General features: G+C 45.5%; 1 protein-coding gene across 31 annotated transcripts in view; it reads right to left on the bottom strand.

The window, feature by feature from the left end:
• The window catches only part of dpy (fibrillin-like protein dumpy), a 135,048-nt gene that overhangs the window by 52,493 nt on the left and 65,304 nt on the right, over positions 1-17,251 (bottom strand). For 16 of the 31 annotated variants that reach the window (XM_070999601.1, XM_070999600.1, XM_070999599.1 and 13 more), the window contains 7 exons: positions 3,834-16,658; positions 2,515-2,658; positions 2,379-2,456; positions 1,637-2,248; positions 1,108-1,329; positions 807-989; positions 68-553 (listed from right to left, as the gene is read on the bottom strand). In XM_070999601.1, coding sequence (XP_070855702.1) covers positions 68-553; positions 807-989; positions 1,108-1,329; positions 1,637-2,248; positions 2,379-2,456; positions 2,515-2,658; positions 3,834-16,658 — 14,550 coding nt within the window. The remainder of the gene's footprint in view (positions 1-67; positions 554-806; positions 990-1,107; positions 1,330-1,636; positions 2,249-2,378; positions 2,457-2,514; positions 2,659-3,833; positions 16,659-17,251) is intronic. The other 15 variants (XM_070994263.1, XM_070994264.1, XM_070994265.1 and 12 more) reach the window with 6 other exon arrangements.

Raw genomic sequence — 17,251 nt, 5'->3', positions numbered from 1 at the left:
TAACAAGATCAAAATAAGGATTAGCTTAGGATCTCTTATAATTCTTATACCTATAGACAATACTCACTGCAATTCTTAAAGGGATTTCCTGTAAGACCCTTGGGGCAGTAGCAGATGGGATTACCATTGTCCAGCTCGCACAGGGCATTTAAGCCACATGGATTGGGGTCGCAAGGGTCTTGAGGTGGACTGCAGCCCACCTGGGGATTGCCGTTGTAGCCAGGAGGGCACTTGCATACACCGCGATGGTTGACCACATCGCAGAGGGCAAAAGCTCCACACTGGCAGGGCGATGAGCACTTTCCGTTGATGCAGGCCTGACTGGAATCACACTCGGAATCGGAACGGCAACCCTGACTGGGAAGACACTGCACATAGGCGTTTCCGAGGAATCCGGGCAGGCAGCGACAGTCAGTTCCATGGTTCACGGGTATACACTCGGCATTCTCGCCGCACGAGTCCTCTTGGCAGGGATTAATGCAGCGACGGTTCAGGCGATCACAGAGCTTCGTCGGCGGACAGTCCTCGTTGTATTGACAGACATGGGTACGTGCTGTGGTTTTGGTTAGGATTACGGTGCGATTCGGTTGGATCGGTGGGTGTATTTATAGTTTGTTGGTTGGTTTTTAGAGTTGATTGTGGTGTTGGGACGGTACAAGTTTTATACATGTGTCGTGGTGTACGGGGATTTGTACAGTGTATGAAAGAGAGAGATTTGTTGAAAACGAGACATGGTGACACATTAGCAGAGGATTTTTTGAAGGACAACATAGGTGCGCCATCGTGTTGATTATGGGTATACTAACCTGGCTGACAGCCAACAAATCCATTGCCCTGGAAGCCATCTGCACAGCTGCAATCGGCTGCATGGTTGGTGTTAATGCAAACGGCATTCGTGGCGCAAGGATCATGGACATCGCAAGGATGCTGGCAGAGCTGATTTATGCACGCTTCCGTGACACCACAGTCCGAATCGTCAGTGCATTCAACTGGAAATTGGTAAACCATGTTATCAAGGAAGCAAAAGCGAAGCATTTATAGTCAAAGTCTTGATAGTTAATCCCATGCATTAAATGAAGTTGGTTGATTAATTGATTAGTGCCTTACTTGAGGTTTGAGTGGTTACACACTTGACCATCGGATTGCCCTCATGGCCCTGCGGACAGGTGCAAACTGGTCGATGACTTTTGGCCGTACACTTGGCAGTCGCGGCACAAATCTTGGCAAACTCGCAGGGATCCTGGCACAGACCCATGTAACAGGCCTCGCTCTCGATGCAGTCGTTGTTAGATTGACAGGGTTCGGGTGTTTTCGGTGAACCCGGCGGTTCTACTTGTTAGAAAGGATTTAGTGAGTTAAATAGTTAATTAAATGATGATGATATTTCTTTTTAACAAAACCATAAATATGTACAAGGGCTATGCTAGGTATGTACAATTTTTACAACAAAATTATTTGGTAGTGCCGGAAACAAGCCCTATACATAGAAATTTATGTACAATTGAACTGTATTAGTGCCACTTTGGGAAAAAAGAGATCGCCACATTTAAATCTGACTTCATATGTAGCCAGTTTAAAGGGATTCAATGGGTTAGATCCCAAAGTGGCGTGCATGTCACATATAAAGTTAATATACCTTTCTTACGGCAATGGCCCAGCTTACAGTGCTCGCTAGGAGCACAGTTAGTATCTACTGTACATGGGTTAATTAATGAGGTGTCAGTGGTGTTGCCCAGCGGAGCAATCATGGTGTTGTAGACCTCCGTGGTGGTGCCCTCCGTGGTTGGCAGCTCGATCGGCCAAGGTGTAGTGGTATCTGGGACTTCGTTCGAAGTATCCAGCCGGGTGGTCTTCATTTTGGGCGTCGTAGTAGACCGCCTCTGACTGTCGCCTATGATATCTTCGCCTCGCAACTTTGTCATCTGGACCGTGGGCCTTGGAGTTGGTGTATCGGTTATATTGTTCTCACCATCGCGATAGCGTCTCGTGGCATCGGTGTGGGAGGTGGTGCTTTCTGTGTCTGGTTTGTGATTCTTACTGGTCTGGTTAGTAGCGCTTGTGATTGTGCTCGATTCAGTGCTAGTGGAGGAAGTGGTAGTAGTGGTTGTGGTCGTGGTTCTTGTGGTGACCCTTGTGGTTGTCGGCGTCGTTTTGACGCCTGTGTTTGGGTTAGCTGTTGTTCTTGGTTTCGTTGGTATCTTGGTAGATGTGGAGTTCTTGGTAGTAATAGTTGTTATTGTTACGTTAGCTAAGGAGAGAGATGTATTTACACGGGTAACGGGAGGTTAATTTAATATTAGAATATGTACACATTGTATTTACACTTAACATTAGGAGTTTTAGCTTGATTAAGTTAAAGAACTTTTAGTCGAACTTACCCTTTATACAAGCACCTGTCGTGGGATCGCAGTTCGCGCCTGGTGGACAATGCTCACAGCCAGGTGTGCGACCATGTTCTGCAGGATTAAAATATTATTCATTTGAATCAATTTCGAAATGTTCATTGATACCCACCGGCTGAGCACAGCGGCTGATGGTTGAACACACGGCAATCTTCATTACGGCTGCAGGGATTGTCGTAGGTGCAAGGATCCACGCAAAGAGCATTAATGCACGCCTGCTGGGAGGGGCACTCATCACTCGATGCGCAACCGATTTCTGTACGCAAAGGACATTATCGAATTAGTTGGGGTACTCAGAGACATTTTATCTTAGCACATATGTGCGTTAATAATTTAAGTCGTAATAATTTAAGTCATTCCTTTTATTTAGGTCAAGAATCCTGTTCGGTAGGTAGTTTTCTTTTTCATTAATTTTTCAATGCAGTTAGTAGAACTTTTTCTTTTAATATCCTTATTCTAACTGTTCAATTCCAGATTCAAGCAAACTAAATACTATGTAGCAGGCCTTAGCATTAGTTAAAAATTGTTTAGTTTTAAGCTGTTTCTTAAAACAACATATACACATGCAAAAGCATTAAGTGAGTTAGTGCATTTATTAGCTAAGGTTTGTTATTATTAGTAATCCATATACCACATGCAAAACATTTTTCTAATACACTTACGATACATGATTAAGGACAACGAGTATGTACTAAATACAAAAAAATCAACACAGATTAGAACACATTTTAAAGGTGTCGCACTGAGATAAAGGACATGCGAGTTGAGATCATTCGAAGACATAACGAGAAACATTCAAAGTGGTGTGGACTATGGCTGAGGATTTGATGATGATTCTTGCAGCAGGCATTCAGGCAGACAACAAGCAGGCAACTAACATGAACGAGCAACATTGCAACATAAATCGACATGCAAACGACTGCTGTAGAGAGTGAATTCCCCGGGAACTCCCATTGGCATTCGGTCAAAAGCTTTCTTTGGTGGACACACAGAGTTCAAACTATCTCGGGTGCTGCTCGTGGTGAAGAGATCGGTGGGTGAAGGTGCAAGGCTTTCGACGAAATACAGCCAGAGAAGCAGTAAAAATAAGAGGGGTAACAGAGACAAATGCATTTGGAAAAGTTGAAAACAAAGAACACACGGGAATTGCAGAAAATACTCCATATGGTTGCATGCAAGGTTCCCGCACGATTTGAATGGCTTGTCATACATATATATGGGCCACAAGAAGGATAATGGCTGGCGTTCCAAGAGAAGAGAAAGAAATCATGACATCAAACTGAAGTAGGCTACTACAATTTGCCAGTTTTGTGATTGGCGTTGAAAGTAGTCGACGATGCCAAGAGTTTACCGCAACCCTGTGGTTCCTTGCAATTCATTCATTATGATTTGATAACAAGACTTACAACCTATATACACAACTTTAGTTACCTGCTTTCATAGAGCAATCGGGTCTATTTACATCATCGGCGGTATCGCAGATGCACATAGTGGTGTGGTTCAATGTACGACAAATAGTCAGATTCTGCACCGTGCACAGGTTGGTAAAGTATTCACAGGGCGATATGCACAGCCCTCCTAAGCAAATCTGTTCGTCCAAGCAGTCATGTTCTATTCTACAGTTTTTAATTGATTCTAACGTAGGGCTATCTGTCACGGTAATGTCTTTTGGAATTATGTCCGTTACTTGAAGAGTAGTTCCTTCAATGGCCTTTGCGGTTGTCACTTCGCCAGGATATTGGGTCGTCTGTTCTGGCACTGGCCCTTGTGTTGTACTGATCGGAATGTTTGTGGTGGTTTCGGCTGTGATTGATGGGATAGTGGTTTCTAATGGTGCTGGACTAAGAGTAGAGCTATCGTAAGAACTAGTAGATTCGGTCGTTCGTTCAGTCATTTGCCCTGTTGTTGTTTTAGAAGGGAAAGTCGTGGGTGATACCGGCATTTCGGAAGGAATACTTGTATCCGTTGACCCTTCAGGAAGAATAGTTCCTTCAATGGTCTTTGCGGTTGTTACTTCGCTAGGATATTGGGTCGAACTTGTTGGTACTTCCCTAGTTGTATCGGTCGATTGTTCAGTCATATGACCTGGTGTTGTACCAGGACGGAAAGTCGAAGGTATTTCGGGACTTTCAGAAGGAATAGTTCTATCCGTGTACCCTACAGGAAGAGTAGTTCCTTCAATGGGCTTAGCGGTTGTCACTTCGCTGGGAAATTGGGTCGTCTGTTGTGGCACTTGCCCTCGTGTTGTACCAATCGGAATATTTGCAGTGGATTGGGCTGTGATTGATGGGACAGTGGTTTCTAATTTTGCTGGACTAAGAGTGGAGGTATCGTAAGAACTTGTTGGTACTTCCCTAGTTGTTTCGGTCGTTTGTTCAGTCATATGACCTGGTGTTGTACCAGGACGGAAAGTCGTAGGTATTTCGGGACTTTCAGAAGGAATAGTTCTATCCGTGTACCCTATAGGAAAAGTAGTTCCTTCAATGGGCTTTGCGGTTGCAACTTCGCTGCGATATTGGGTAGTCTGTTGTGCCACTTGCCCTCGTGTTGTACCAATCGGAATATTTGTGGTGGTTTGGGCTGTGATTGATGGGACAGTGGTTTCTAATTTTGCTGGACTAAGAGTGGAGCTGTCGTAAGAACTTGTTGGTACTTCCGTAATTGTTTCGGTCGTTTGTTCAGTCATATGACCTGGTGTTGTACCTGGACGGAAAGTCGAAGGTATTTCGGGACTTTCAGAAGGAATAGTTCTATCCGTGTACCCTACAGGAAGAGTAGTTCTGTCAATGACCTTTGCGGTTGTCACTTCGCCAGTATATTGGGTCGTCCGATCTGTGACTTGGCCTCGTGTTGTACCGATCGGAATGTTAGTGGTTGTTTGGGCGGTGATTGATGGGACGGTGGTTTCTAATGATGCTGGACTAAGAGTCGAGCTATCGTAAGAACTCGTTGGTACATTCCTAGTAGATTCCGTAGTTTGTTCAGTCATTTGTCCTGGTCTTGTAGCTGGAGAGAAAGTCGTGGGTGTTTCGGGACTTTCGGAAGGAAAACTTCTATCCGTTGTCCCTACAGGAAGAGTAGTACCTTCATTGGCCGTTGCGGTTGTCACTTCGCCAGTATATTGGGTCGTCCGATCTGTGACTTGGCCTCGTGTTGTACCGATCGGAATGTTTGTGATGGTTTGGGCGGTGATTAATGGGACGGTGGTTTCTAATGATGCTGGACTAAGAGTCGAGCTATCGTAAGAACTCGTGGGTACTTTCTTAGTAGATTCCGTCGTTTGTTCAGTCATTTGTCCTGGTGTTTTACCTGGAGAGAAAGTCGTGGGTGTTTCGGGACTTTCGGAAGGAAAACTTCTATCCGTTTTCCCTTCAGGATGAGTAGTACCTTCAATGGCCTTTGCGGTTGTTACTTTGCTAGGATATTGAGTTGTCTGATCTGTGACTTGCCCGCGTGTTGTACCGATCGAAATGTTTGTGGTGGTTTGGGCGGTGATTGATGGGACGGTGGTTTCTAATTTTGCTGGACTAAGAGTGGAGCTGTCGTAAGAACTTGTTGGTACTTCCCTAGTTGTTTCGGTCGTTTGTTCAATCATATGACCTGCTGTTGTACCTGGACGGAAAGTCGAAGGTATTTCGGGACTTTCAGAAGGAATAGTTCTATCCGTGTACCCTACAGGAAGAGTAGTTCCTTCAATGGGCTTTGAGGTTGCCACTTCGATGGGATATTGGGTCGTCTGTTGTGGCACTTGCCCTCGTGTTGTACCAATCGGAATATTTGTGGTGGTTTTGGCTGTGATTGATGGGACAGTGGTTTCTAATTTTGCTGGACTAAGAGTGGAGCTGTCGTAAGAACTTGTTGGTACTTCCCTAGTTGTATCGGTCGATTGTTCAGTCATATGACCTGGTGTTGTACCAGGACGGAAAGTCGAAGGTATTTCGGGACTTTCAGAAGGAATAGTTCTATCCGTGTACCCTACAGGAAGAGTAGTTCCTTCAATGGGCTTTGAGGTTGCCACTTCGATGGGATATTGGGTCGTCTGTTGTGGCACTTGCCCTCGTGTTGTACCAATCGGAATATTTGTGGTGGTTTTGGCTGTGATTGATGGGACAGTGGTTTCTAATTTTGCTGGACTAAGAGTGGAGCTGTCGTAAGAACTTGTTGGTACTTCCCTAGTTGTATCGGTCGATTGTTCAGTCATATGACCTGGTGTTGTACCAGGACGGAAAGTCGAAGGTATTTCGGGACTTTCAGAAGGAATAATTCTATCCGTGTACCCTACAGGAAGAGTAGTTCCTTCAATGGGCTTTGCGGTTGTCACTTCGCTGGGAAATTGGGTCGTCTGTTGTGGCACTTGCCCTCGTGTTGTACCAATCGGAATATTTGTGGTGGTTTTGGCTGTGATTGATGGGACAGTGGTTTCTAATTTTGCTGGACTAAGAGTGGAGCTGTCGTAAGAACTTGTTGGTACTTCCCTAGTTGTATCGGTCGATTGTTCAGTCATATGACCTGGTGTTGTACCAGGACGGAAAGTCGAAGGTATTTCGGGACTTTCAGAAGGAATAGTTCTATCCGTGTACCCTACAGGAAGAGTAGTTCCTTCAATGGGCTTTGAGGTTGCCACTTCGATGGGATATTGGGTCGTCTGTTGTGGCACTTGCCCTCGTGTTGTACCAATCGGAATATTTGTGGTGGTTTTGGCTGTGATTGATGGGACAGTGGTTTCTAATTTTGCTGGACTAAGAGTGGAGCTGTCGTAAGAACTTGTTGGTACTTCCCTAGTTGTATCGGTCGATTGTTCAGTCATATGACCTGGTGTTGTACCAGGACGGAAAGTCGAAGGTATTTCGGGACTTTCAGAAAGAATAATTCTATCCGTGTACCCTACAGGAAGAGTAGTTCCTTCAATGGGCTTTGCGGTTGTCACTTCGCTGGGAAATTGGGTCGTCTGTTGTGGCACTTGCCCTCGTGTTGTACCAATCGGAATATTTGTGGTGGTTTGGGCTGTGATTGATGGGACAGTGGTTTCTAATTTTGCTGGACTAAGAGTGGAGCTGTCGTAGGAACTTGTTGGTACTTCCCTAGTTGTATCGGTCGATTGTTCAGTCATATGACCTGGTGTTGTACCAGGACGGAAAGTCGAAGGTATTTCGGGACTTTCAGAAGGAATAGTTCTATCCGTGTACCCTACAGGAAAAGTAGTTCCTTCAATGGGCTTTGAGGTTGCCACTTCGATGGGATATTGGGTCGTTTGTTGTGGCACTTGCCCTCGTGTTGTACCAATCGGAATATTTGTGGTGGTTTTGGCTGTGATTGATGGGACAGTGGTTTCTAATTTTGCTGGACTAAGAGTGGAGGTGTCGTAAGAACTTGTTGGTACTTCCGTAGTTGTTTCGGTCGTTTGTTCAGTCATATGACCTGGTGTTGTACCAGGACGGAAAGTCGTAGGTATTTCGGGACTTTCAGAAGGAATAGTGCTATCCGTGTACCCTATAGGAAGAGTAGTTCCTTCAATGGGCCTTGCGGTTGTCACTTCGCTGGGGAATTGGGTCGTCTGTTGTGTCATTTGCCCTCGGGTTGTACCAATCGGAATATTTGTGGTGGTTTGGGCTGTGATTGATGGGACAGTGGTTTCTAATTTTGCTGGACTAAGAGTGGAGCTGTGGTAAGAACTCGTTGGTACTTTCCTAATAGATTCCGTAGTTTGTTCAGTCATTTGTCCTGGTGTTGTACCTGGATAGAAAGTCGTGGGTGTTTCGGGACTTTCGGAAGGAAAACTTCTATCCGTTGTCCCTACAGGAAGAGTAGTACCTTCAATGACCGTTGCGGTTGTCACTTCGCCAGTATATTGGGTCGTCCGATCTGTGACTTGGCCTTGTGTTGTACCGATCGGAATGTTTGTGGTGGTTTGGGCGGTGATTAATGGGACGGTGGTTTCTAATGATGCTGGACTAAGAGTCGAGCTATCGTAAGAACTCGTTGGTACTTTCCTAGTAGATTCCGTAGTTTGTTCAGTCATTTGTCCTGGTCTTCTACCTGGAGAGAAAGTCGTGGGTGTCTCGGGACTTTCAGACGGAATACTTCTATCCGTGTACCCTTCAGGAAGAGTAGTTCTGTCAATGACCTTTGCGGTTGTCACTTCGCTAGAATATTGGGTCGTCCGATCTGTGACTTGCCCGCGTGTTGTACCTATCGGAATGTTTGTGGTGGTTTGGGCGGTGATTAATGGAACGTTGGTTTCTAATGATGCTGGACTAAGAGTCGAGCTATCGTAAGAACTCGTGGGTACTTTCTTAGTAGATTCCGTCGTTTGTTCAGTCATTTGTCCTGGTGTTGTACCTGGAGAGAAAGTCGTGGGAGTTTCGGGACTTTCGGAAGGAAAACTTCTATCCGTTGTCCCTTCAAGAAGAGTAGTTCCTTCAATGGCCTTTGCGGTTGTCACCTTGTCGGGATATTGAGTTGTCTGATCTGTGACTTGCCCGCGTGTTGTACCGATCGGAATGTTGGTGGTGGTTTGGGCTGTGATTGATGGGACGGTGGTTTCTAATGATGCTGGACTAAGAGTCGAGCTATCGTAAGAACTCGTTGGTACTTTTCTAGTAGATTCCGTAGTTTGTTCAGTCATTTGTCCTGGTCTTGTACCTGGAGAGAAAGTCGTGGGTGTTTCGGGACTTTCGGAAGGAAAACTTCTATCCGTTGTCCCTACAGGAATAGTAGTACCTTCAATGGCCGTTGCGGTTGTCACTTCGCCAGTATATTGGGTCGTCCGATCTGTGACTTGGCCTCGTGTTGTACCGATCGGAATGTTTGTGGTGGTTTGGGCGGTGATTGATGGGACGGTGCTTTCTAATGATGCTGGACTAAGAGTCGAGCTATCGTAAGAACTCGTGGGTACTTTCTTAGTAGATTCCGTCGTTTGTTCAGTCATTTGTCCTGGTGTTTTACCTGGAGAGAAAGTCGTGGGTGTTTCGGGACTTTCGGAAGGAAAACTTCTATCCGTTTTCCCTTCAGGATGAGTAGTTCCTTCAATGGGCCTTGCGGTTGTCACTTCGCTGGGGAATTGGGTCGTCTGTTGTGTCATTTGCCCTCGGGTTGTACCAATCGGAATATTTGTGGTGGTTTGGGCTGTGATTGATGGGACAGTGGTTTCTAATTTTGCTGGACTAAGAGTGGAGCTGTGGTAAGAACTCGTTGGTACTTTCCTAATAGATTCCGTAGTTTGTTCAGTCATTTGTCCTGGTGTTGTACCTGGATAGAAAGTCGTGGGTGTTTCGGGACTTTCGGAAGGAAAACTTTTATCCGTTGTCCCTACAGGAAGAGTAGTACCTTCAATGACCGTTGCGGTTGTCACTTCGCCAGTATATTGGGTCGTCCGATCTGTGACTTGGCCTCGTGTTGTACCGATCGGAATGTTTGTGGTGGTTTGGGCGGTGATTAATGGGACGGTGGTTTCTACTGATGCTGGACTAAGAGTCGAGCTATCGTAAGAACTCGTTGGTACTTTCCTAGTAGATTCCGTAGTTTGTTCAGTCATTTGTCCTGGTCTTCTACCTGGAGAGAAAGTCGTGGGTGTCTCGGGACTTTCAGAAGGAATACTTCTATCCGTGTACCCTTCAGGAAGAGTAGTTTTGTCAATGACCTTTGCGGTTGTCACTTCGCTAGAATATTGGGTCGTCCGATCTGTGACTTGCCCGCGTGTTGTACCGATCGAAATGTTTGTGGTGGTTTGGGCGGTGATTGATGGGACGGTGGTTTCTAATGATGCTGGACTAAGAGTCGAGCTATCGTAAGAACTCGTGGGTACTTTCTTAGTAGATTCCGTCGTTTGTTCAGTCATTTGTCCTGGTGTTTTACCTGGAGAGAAAGTCGTGGGTGTTTCGGGACTTTCGGAAGGAAAACTTCTATCCGTTTTCCCTTCAGGAAGAGAAGTACCTTCAATGGCCTTTGCGGTTGTTACTTTGCTGGGATATTGAGTTGTCTGATCTGTGACTTGCCCGCGTGTTGTACCGATCGAAATGTTTGTGGTGGTTTGGGCGGTGATTGATGGGACGGTGGTTTCTAATGACGCTGGACTAAGAGTCGAGCTATCGTAAGAACTCGTTGGTACTTTCCTAATAGGTTCCGTAGTTTGTTCAGTCATTTCTCCTGGTGTTGTACCTGGAGAGAAAGTCGTGGGTGTTTCGGAGCTTTCGGAAGGAAAACTTCTATCCGTTGTCCCTACAGGAAGAGTAGTACCTTCAATGGCCTTTGCGGTTGTCACTTTGCTGGGATATTTAGTTGTCTGATCTGTGACTTGCCCGCGTGTTGTACCGATCGGAATGTTTGGGGTGGTTTGGGCGGTGATTGATGGGACGGTGGTTTCTAATGATGCTGGACTAAAAGTCGAGCTATCGTAAGAGCTCGTTGGTACTTTCCTAGTAGATTCCGTAGTTTGTTCAGTCATTTGTCCTGGTCTTGTACCTGGAGAGAAAGTCGTGGGTGTCTCGGGACTTTCAGAAGGAATACTTCTATCCGTGTACCCTTCAGGAAGAGTAGTTCTGTCAATGACCTTTGCGGTTGTCACTTCGCTAGAATATTGGGTCGTCCGATCTGTGACTTGCCCGCGTGTTGTACCTATCGGAATGTTTGTGGTGGCTTGGGCGGTGATTAATGGGACGGTGGTTTCTAATGACGCTGGACTAAGAGTTGAGCTATCGTAAGAACTCGTTGGTACTTTCCTAATAGATTCCGTAGTTTGTTCAGTCATTTCTCCTGGTGTTGTACCTGGAGAGAAAGTCGTGGGTGTTTCGGAACTTTCGGAAGGAAAACTTCTATCCGTTGTCCCTACAGGAAGAGTAGTACCTTCAATGGCCTTTGCGGTTGTCACTTTGCTGGGATATTTAGTTGTCTGATCTGTGACTTGCCCGCGTGTTGTACCGATCGGAATGTTTGGGGTGGTTTGGGCGGTGATTGATGGGACGGTGGTTTCTAATGATGCTGGACTAAAAGTCGAGCTATCGTAAGAACTCGTTGGTACTTTCCTAGTAGATTCCGTAGTTTGTTCAGTCATTTGTCCTGGTCTTGTACCTGGAGAGAAAGTCGTGGGTGTCTCGGGACTTTCAGAAGGAATACTTCTATCCGTGTACCCTTCAGGAAGAGTAGTTCTGTCAATGACCTTTGCGGTTGTCACTTCGCTAGAATATTGGGTCGTCCGATCTGTGACTTGCCCGCGTGTTGTACCGATCGGAATGTTTGGGGTGGTTTGGGCGGTGATTGATGGGACGGTGGTTTCTAATGATGCTGGACTAAGAGTCGAGCTATCGTAAGAACTCGTTGGTACTTTCCTAGTAGATTCCGTAGTTTGTTCAGTCATTTGTCCTGGTGTTGTACCTGGAGAGAAAGTCGTGGGAGTTTCTGGACTTTCGGAAGGAAAACTCCTATCCGTTGTTCCTACAGGAAGAGTAGTTCCTTCAATGGCTATTGCGGTTGTCACTTCGCCAGTATATTGGGTCGTCCGATCTGTGACTTGGCCTCGTGTTGTACCGATTGGAATGATTGTGGTGGTTTGGGCGGTGATTGATGGGACGGTGGTTTCTAATGATGCTGGACTAAGAGTCGAGCTATCGTAAGAACTCGTTGGTACTTTCCTAGTAGATTCCGTAGTTTGTTCAGTCATTTCTCCTGGTGTTGTACCTGGAGAGAAAGTCGTGGGTGTTTCGGAACTTTCGGAAAGAAAACTTCTATCCGTTGTCCCTACAGGAAGAGTAGTACCTTCAATGGCCTTTGCGGTTGTCACTTTGCTGGGATATTTAGTTGTCTGATCTGTGACTTGCCCGCGTGTTGTACCGATCGAAATGTTTGTGGTGGTTTGGGCGGTGATTGATGGGACGGTGGTTTCTAATGACGCTGGACTAAGAGTCGAGCTATCGTAAGAACTCGTTGGTACTTTCCTAATAGGTTCCTTAGTTTGTTCAGTCATTTCTCCTGGTGTTGTACCTGGAGAGAAAGTCGTGGGTGTTTCGGAACTTTCGGAAAAAAAACTTCTATCCGTTGTCCCTACAGGAAGAGTAGTACCTTCAATGGCCTTTGCGGTTGTCACTTTGCTGGGATGTGTAGTTGTCTGATCTGTGACTTGCCCGCGTGTTGTACCGATCGGAATGTTTGGGGTGGTTTGGGCGGTGATTGATGGGACGGTGGTTTCTAATGATGCTGGACTAAGAGTCGAGCTATCGTAAGAACTCGTTGGTACTTTCCTAGTAGATTCCGTAGTTTGTTCAGTCATTTCTCCTGGTGTTGTACCTGGAGAGAAAGTCGTGGGTGTTTCGGGACTTTCGGAACGAAAACTTCTATCCGTTGTCCCTACAGGAAGAGTAGTTCCTTCATTGGCCGTTGCGGTTGTCACTTCGCCAGTATATTGGGTCGTCCGATCTGTGACTTGGCCTCGTGTTGTACCGATTGGAATGTTTGTGGTGGTTTGGGCGGTGATTGATGGGACGGTGGTTTCTAATGATGCTGGACTAAGAGTCGAGCTATCGTAAGAACTCGTTGGTACTTTCCTAGTAGATTCCGTAGTTTGTTCAGTCATTTGTCCTGGTCTTGTACCTGGAGAGAAAGTCCTGGGTGTCTCGGGACTTTCAGAAGGAATACTTCTATCCGTGTACCCTTCAGGAAGAGTAGTTCTGTCAATGACCTTTGCGGTTGTCACTTCGCTAGAATATTGGGTCGTCCGATCTGTGACTTGCCCGCGTGTTATACCTATCGGAATGTTTGTGGTGGTTTGGGCGGTGATTAATGGGACGGTGGTTTCTAATGACGCTGGACTAAGAGTCGAGCTATCGTAAGAACTCGTTGGTACTTTCCTAGTAGATTCCGTAGTTTGTTCAGTCATTTCTCCTGGTGTTGTACCTGGAGAGAAAGTCGTGGGTGTTTCGGGACTTTCGGAAGGAAAACTTCTATCCGTTGTCCCTACAGGAAGAGTAGTTCCTTCATTGGCCGTTGCGGTTGTCACTTCGCCAGTATATTGGGTCGTCCGATCTGTGACTTGGCCTCGTGTTGTACCGATTGGAATGTTTGTGGTGGTTTGGGCGGTGATTGATGGGACGGTGGTTTCTAATGATGCTGGACTAAGAGTCGAGCTATCGTAAGAACTCGTTGGTACTTTCTTAGTAGATTCCGTAGTTTGTTCAGTCATTTGTCCTGGTGTTGTACCTGGAGAGAAAGTCGTGGGAGTTTCGGGACTTTCGGAAGGAAAAATTCTATCCGTTGTCCCTTCAGGAAGAGTAGTACCTTCAATGGCCTTTGCGGTTGTCACCTTGTCGGGATATTGAGTTGTCTGATCTGTGACTTGCCCGCGTGTTGTACCGATCGGAATGTTGGTGGTGGTTTCGGCTGTGATTGATGGGACGGTGGTTTCTAATGATGCTGGACTAAGAGTCGAGCTATCGTAAGAACTCGTTGGTACTTTCTTAGTAGATTCCGTAGTTTGATCAGCCATTTGTCCTGGTGTTGTACCTGGAGAGAAAGTCGTGAGAGTTTCGGGACTTTCGGAAGGAAAACTTCTATCCGTTGTCCCTACAGGAAGAGAAGTTCCTTCAATGGCCGTTGCGGTTGTCACTTCGCCAGTATATTGGGTCGTCCGATCTGTGACTTGGCCTCGTGTTGTACCGTTTGGAATGTTTGTGGTGGTTTGGGCGGTGATTGATGGGACGGTGGTTTCTAATGATGCTGGACTAAGAGTCGAGCTATCGTAAGAACTCGTTGGTACTTTCTTAGTAGATTCCGTAGTTTGTTCTGTCATTTGTCCTGGTGTTGTACCTGGAGAGAAAGTCGTGGGAGTTTCGGGACTTTCGGAAGGAAAACTTCTATCCATTGTCCCTACAGGAAGAGTAGTTCCTTCAATGGCCGTTGCGGTTGTCACTTCGCCAGTATATTGGGTCGTCCGATCTGTGACTTGGCCTCGTGTTGTACCGATCGGAATGTTTGTGGTGGTTTGGGCTGTGATTGATGGGACGGTGGTTTCTAATGATGCTGGACTAAGAGTCGAGCTATCGTAAGAACTCGTTGGTACTTTCTTAGTAGATTCCGTAGTTTGTTCAGCCATTTGTCCTGGTGTTGTACTTGGAGAGAAAGTCGTGGGAGTTTCGGGACTTTCGGAAGAAAAACTTCTATCCGTTGTCCCTACATGAAGAGAAGTTCCTTCAATGGCCGTTGCGGTTGTCACTTCGCCAGTATATTGGGTCGTCCGATCTGTGACTTGGCCTCGTGTTGTACCGTTTGGAATGTTTGTGGTGGCTTGGGCGGTGATTGATGGGACTGTGGTTTCTAATGATGCTGGACTAAGAGTCGAGCTATCGTAAGAACTCGTTGGTACTTTCTTAGTAGATTCCGTAGTTTGTTCAGTCATTTGTCCTGGTGTTGTACCTGGAGAGAAAGTCGTGGGAGTTTCGGGACTTTCGGAAGGAAAACTTCTATCCGTTGTCCCTACAGGAAGAGTAGTTCCTTCAATGGCCGTTGCGGTTGTCACTTCGCCAGTATATTGGGTCGTCCGATCTGTGACTTGGCCTCGTGTTGTACCGATTGGAATGATTGTGGTGGTTTGGGCGGTGATTGATGGGACGGTGGTTTCTAATGATGCTGGACTAAGAGTCGAGCTATCGTAAGAACTCTTTGGTACTTTCCTAGTAGATTCCGTAGTTTGTTCAGTCATTTCTCCTGGTGTTGTACCTGGAGAGAAAGTCGTGGGTGTTTCGGAACTTTCGGAAAGAAAACTTCTATCCGTTGTCCCTACAGGAAGAGTAGTACCTTCAATGGCCTTTGCGGTTGTCACTTTGCTGGGATATTTAGTTGTCTGATCTGTGACTTGCCCGCGTGTTGTACCGATCGAAATGTTTGTGGTGGTTTGGGCGGTGATTGATGGGACGGTGGTTTCTAATGACGCTGGACTAAGAGTCGAGCTATCGTAAGAACTCGTTGGTACTTTCCTAATAGGTTCCTTAGTTTGTTCAGTCATTTCTCCTGGTGTTGTACCTGGAGAGAAAGTCGTGGGTGTTTCGGGACTTTCGGATGGAAAACTTCTATCCGTTGTCCCTTCAGGAAGAGTAGTACCTTCAATGGCCTTTGCGGTTGTTATTTTGCTGGGATATTGAGTTGTCTGATCTGTGACTTGCCCACGTGTTGTACCGATCGAAATGTTTGTGGTTGTTTGGGCGGTGATTGATGGGACGGTGGTTTCTAATGACGCTGGACTAAGAGTTGAGCTATCGTAAGAACTCGTTGGTACTTTCCTAATAGATTCCGTAGTTTGTTCAGTCATTTGTCCTGGTGTTGTACCTGGAGGGAAAGTCGGGGGGGTTTCGGGACTTTCAGAAGGAATACTTCTATCCGTGTACCCTTCAGGAAGAGTAGTTCTTTCAATGACCTTTGCGGTTGTCACTTCGCTAGTATATTGGGTCGTCCGATCTGTGACTTGTCCTCGTGTTGTACCGATCGGAATGTTTGTGGTTGTTTGGGCGGTGATTGATGGGACGGTGGTTTCTAATGATGCTGGACTAAGAGAAGAGTTATCATAAAAATTTGTGGGTACCGTCCTAGTAGATTCCGTCGTTTGTTCAGTAACTATTCCTGGTGTTGTACCAGGAGGGAAAGTCGTTGGTGTTCCGGGAACTTCGGACGGAACAATCCTATCCGTTGTCCGTAGAGGAACAGTAGTTCCTTCAATTACCTTTGGGGTAGTCACTTCGCTAGAATATTTCCCTCGTGTTGTATCTATCGGAATATTTGTGGTGATTTCGTGGATGATTGATGGGACGGTAGATGCTAGTGATTCTGTACTAAGAGTAGTTTTATTCAAAGTGTCATTTTCTGGATGAGTGGAACTAGTGTCAATCGACAGTTGTTTTGTAGTCTTGTAGGATTCGGTTGTACTTGTGTAAGAAATAGTTGTTTCGTTTTCGGCTTCTATATCGGTAAAACGTGTTCGCATTTCAGTTTGATTTGCCATTTGCATAATAGTGTATTTTACGCTGATGGAGTCCGTCGTCGTTTCAGTTTGTTGGGTTGTAGTTTCGTCTGTCCTTTCTGTCGGAATGCAGTCCGAGTCCATCGTATTTGTCAAGGTGCTTGGGCAAATGCATATGGTAACCCTATGGCGTGATGCAACACACTTCACGGCGCCCGAACAGAAGGTGTGACATGAATCGATACATTGTCCCGACGATCCACATTGTTGTGCTTCACTGCAATCATCGTTTAAGGTACAGTTGCCACCTGGCTTAGCTGCTTCAAATTATCAGGGTTTGGATTTTTTTACATGATTTTGGGGGTTTTCGAGTGGAGTATTTTGTACATATTTCAAAATAAAGGTTAAGATTTTAAAAAATAAAAAAATACGTTAAAATATTTACAATTATATACCAAAATATAGAATAGAAAGTGTAAAGCTACAAAAATAAGGAAGGTGCACTATATATACAGAGGGGCGTACCTAAGGAAATACTGTTGGAGATTTTGATCTAACTCTTTTGCATACGACTGCAAATGTCAACAAATATCGGAAGCTTTATAAACTATTTTACGGTTAATCAATTTAATCAAATTAGAAACGAACGCCTTTACTATTAGTTAGCTACATATTGGTGTTGGATTGGTTTAGGTTTACCATTAGTATTACATCTTATTACCGTTTATTTAGATTCATAGGTTAAGATTTCATAGTACAAGTAATAAGGAGGCTTTTGATTAATAAATTGATTATTATCACTGTGAGCATGAGCGTGTGTGAATGTTCAGAAGAGTTTTCTTGTAATTGTGTCTTCATGTTATTGGTATATTTGGTTGGTAGCTTTAAACGATCTTTAGATTAATTCTTGGAC

Source organism: Drosophila suzukii, chromosome 2L (assembly GCF_043229965.1).
Source record: "Drosophila suzukii chromosome 2L, CBGP_Dsuzu_IsoJpt1.0, whole genome shotgun sequence".
In the NCBI taxonomy this organism is placed as follows: Eukaryota; Metazoa; Arthropoda; class Insecta; order Diptera; family Drosophilidae; genus Drosophila; species Drosophila suzukii.
The sequence above is the reverse complement of the archived record's forward strand: the minus strand, read 5'-3'. Positions and strand labels throughout refer to the sequence as shown.